The sequence below is a fragment of the Sinocyclocheilus anshuiensis genome, unplaced genomic scaffold (genome assembly GCF_001515605.1).
Source record: "Sinocyclocheilus anshuiensis isolate Anshui unplaced genomic scaffold, SAMN03320099.WGS_v1.1 scaffold119, whole genome shotgun sequence".
Classification (NCBI taxonomy): domain Eukaryota; kingdom Metazoa; phylum Chordata; class Actinopteri; order Cypriniformes; family Cyprinidae; genus Sinocyclocheilus; species Sinocyclocheilus anshuiensis.
This window is the reverse complement of record NW_015549581.1, coordinates 1356565-1359514: the sequence shown is the minus strand read 5'-3', so window position 1 is coordinate 1359514 and position 2950 is coordinate 1356565. Positions and strand designations below refer to the sequence as shown.

The following is a 2950-nucleotide window of genomic DNA, read 5'->3' as shown; positions in this document are numbered from 1 at the left end:
AATCGATGCGTTTCAGAAAGGCGGGGCATAGAGGAGAAATAATAATGTACAGTATGTGGAAAATAATGTGTAACCCTTAAACCACATAAACACATTGCATTACACCAAAAATACAAAATAATGTTATTTTTAGCAACATCATATGACCCCTTTAACAGAAAATCAGTGATTTTATTTATCTTAAACACCTACAGTTCGTCCTTGGAAGAATTTAAGAGAAAGCCGATATTGTGGATGAAAATTCATAAGCTTCGAGTAAATGGAGCTCGTCTTTAATTTCTAAAAAGCCCTGTTTTATTTCACTCTTTTCCTTCTTATGATCTCACCTTTTATTAGCAGAGACATTTACTAAATGTCAGCTGGGTGGAGAGCTGTGAATATCCAGGAGAGATTGATGCGAGAGCAAGGGCATGTGCCTTTGTTTGACATTTTCTTGTACCTCTTTTCTTTTCTGTAACTTCTTTTGAAAAATTCGCCTGCCATGATGACGAATTTCAAAAGTAGCTCTGCTAATTGCAGGGAAACCAGAAACTAGGAGTCAGAAATGTTTTCGGGGGTGAAAAACCTTTAGAATTCCATATAATTCAGAATCAAAAGCCTGGTTTTGAGTGTTATAAACTCTGCACATCTTCTTTGGTTCTTTTATCCGGTTAGGCTCTTTGACTATCACGGACGGGTGGCTCCTCCTCCGAGGGCAGTGATTCCTCTGAAGCGTTCGCGAGTGGTGCTTCCATCCACTCGACGCGGGAAGAGTTCGTTCCCTATCAAAACCTCCTCCTCCTCTTCCTCAAGACCCCCATCATCATCATCGTCCTTCTCCTCTGGGATGAAATGTAAGCCATAATAAATGTCACATAAATGTCTAAATATAAAGAACACTAACTGCAATTTATTTCATAATTTTATTGAGTAAACACAATGTTGAATTTAGATAAATTTTAAGGAAAGAAAGAAAAGAATATGCAATTATTCAGTTGCTATTTTCTCTTCACAATAGTACACACTGACCTGTTCTCCTCTCAGCCTGTCTGAAAGCACAGAAACCAATATTAGAGTACATGCAGTTATAAACAAACACTATTTCAGGCTCAATATACAGAAACAAGATATTCTGTTTTCTCAAACTTCATTAAAAACACAGAAAATGCTATGAATTTAATGAAATAAATAAATATATTTTTAATATTTATATATTATCAACTGCCTGATTTATTTTGATGTTGTCATAAAATACCTATTTTTCCAATATAAAGTTAGATATCTAAGTGTTCAGCTTTATCTGCATACATACAGTATACTGGCGTAGGGTGATACTATATAGCAAAACTCAACTGTTTGATTTCTTGTATAATTGCAAAATGAAAGCTAAATTATCTCCCTACTCGACTCGGCTAAATCCAACTACAAGACATGAAGGTATTACGATATTATAAACATTAACATCATGATTTTCTGTAAAGCTGCTGTGAAACAATATGAAAAGCACGATAAAAATAAATTTAACTTGACTTGACTGAAGATTGCAAATGCCACTTGGGAAAAAAATGTCATGAATGCCACTTGACTTGGTATTTTGGCAATGACATTCATGCGTTTTCATACTTCTACTGCAAAAGGACATTAATAATACAGTGCATGTTGCAGGAATTGCTCCCACAGATCCACAATGCGCTTTATACCATTAAATCACTGAACTCTGGCTTTGACAGTCTGTGGCACACTATATGAAATCCATGAGCTTTATTCCTCACTGCCAACTACTGGTTTGTTGTCTGGCACAGGCGAAACATGTCGGTCAGTAGCTCTCTCTTACAGGTTACACAGAGTGAAAAGAGACTTTTTATATTTCATGGGAGCAAAAATCAAGAACATATTGATTTTTGCATTAAGCACAGAGCATTCGGAGACTTGCGGCTGTATGAAATGCTCCTTTAATTCTGCCTGGGATGCGAGCCAAACGGCAAGACAGAACATCATGCGCTCGTGTTTGTAAATTAGAATTCATAACACTAATTCAGATTTTATCTCTAACCCACAAGTAGCAGCTTTCACAGCATCTGTCAGCATCCCGCCATCTCCTCCAAGCGTAGAGCTCAGAAGTCGAGATTAGCCGTGGTGCATGACACTAATGCTCTTAGCTGTAGTGCTGTGGCCTCTCTGGGGGCTTTTCTTATATCAGTGCAATTCACGGGCAAAAATATCAATGGCATGTACACAAAAGTGCCACTGTTTACCTTAATCTGCATTTCACTGGAGTTCTCCCTTCTCTTCACAGCGCAAACTGGAGCTTAGCTTTATACCACACCGAAATAGCATTTCATTTGGCTCGAAAAGTTTACTTTGGCAGTTTTGCTCAAAACCACTTCCTGTCTTGCTAATGAAAATGCAGTCGTTCTCTGTTTTTTCATTGCTGCCAGAAAACACTGATTGTTATGTAGTAGAGGAGATATGAAAACAAAACTACTGCAATTTGTGTCCCAAATAGAGGTCAACCACAAACTAGAGTGACATGAATAGCAAAACCTGTTTTATTTGCCTCTGCCTGTGAAATAATTTCTGGAATTTGACTTGTGCTGTGACATGCATCTCAATATTTTAAACAGGATTTTGCTAATTCTATTATGCATGAAGCTTTTGTGGCCTCATATTAATACCATGAGCCTGCATGGAATATTTGGACTTTTTCATTTGTCACACTATAAGGACCATTTAAAATTAACTGCCAGCAAAAGGTAATTATTACAAAAATTAAAATAAAAACCAGGTACAGGATATAAGAAATAGGGCAGACCAGGGCTAGTAATCAAACTTTTTATTCCACTGAATATTTCTCAGGGTAAGAACATTGCAGATTTTTTAATGTTTTTGAATGAAGTCTCTTATGCCTACCAAGACTGCATTTATTTAATCAGAAATACAGTAAAAACAGTAATATTGTGAAATATTATTA

At 36.5% G+C, this 2950-nt stretch overlaps 1 protein-coding gene across 4 annotated transcripts in view; it reads left to right on the top strand.

Annotated features, from left to right (window-relative positions):
• ralyl (RALY RNA binding protein like) overlaps positions 1-2950 on the top strand; it is a 146550-nt gene that overhangs the window by 132525 nt on the left and 11075 nt on the right. For all 4 annotated transcript variants that reach the window (XM_016446030.1, XM_016446028.1, XM_016446031.1 and 1 more), the window contains one exon: positions 655-833. In XM_016446030.1, coding sequence (XP_016301516.1) covers positions 655-833 — 179 coding nt within the window. The remainder of the gene's footprint in view (positions 1-654; positions 834-2950) is intronic.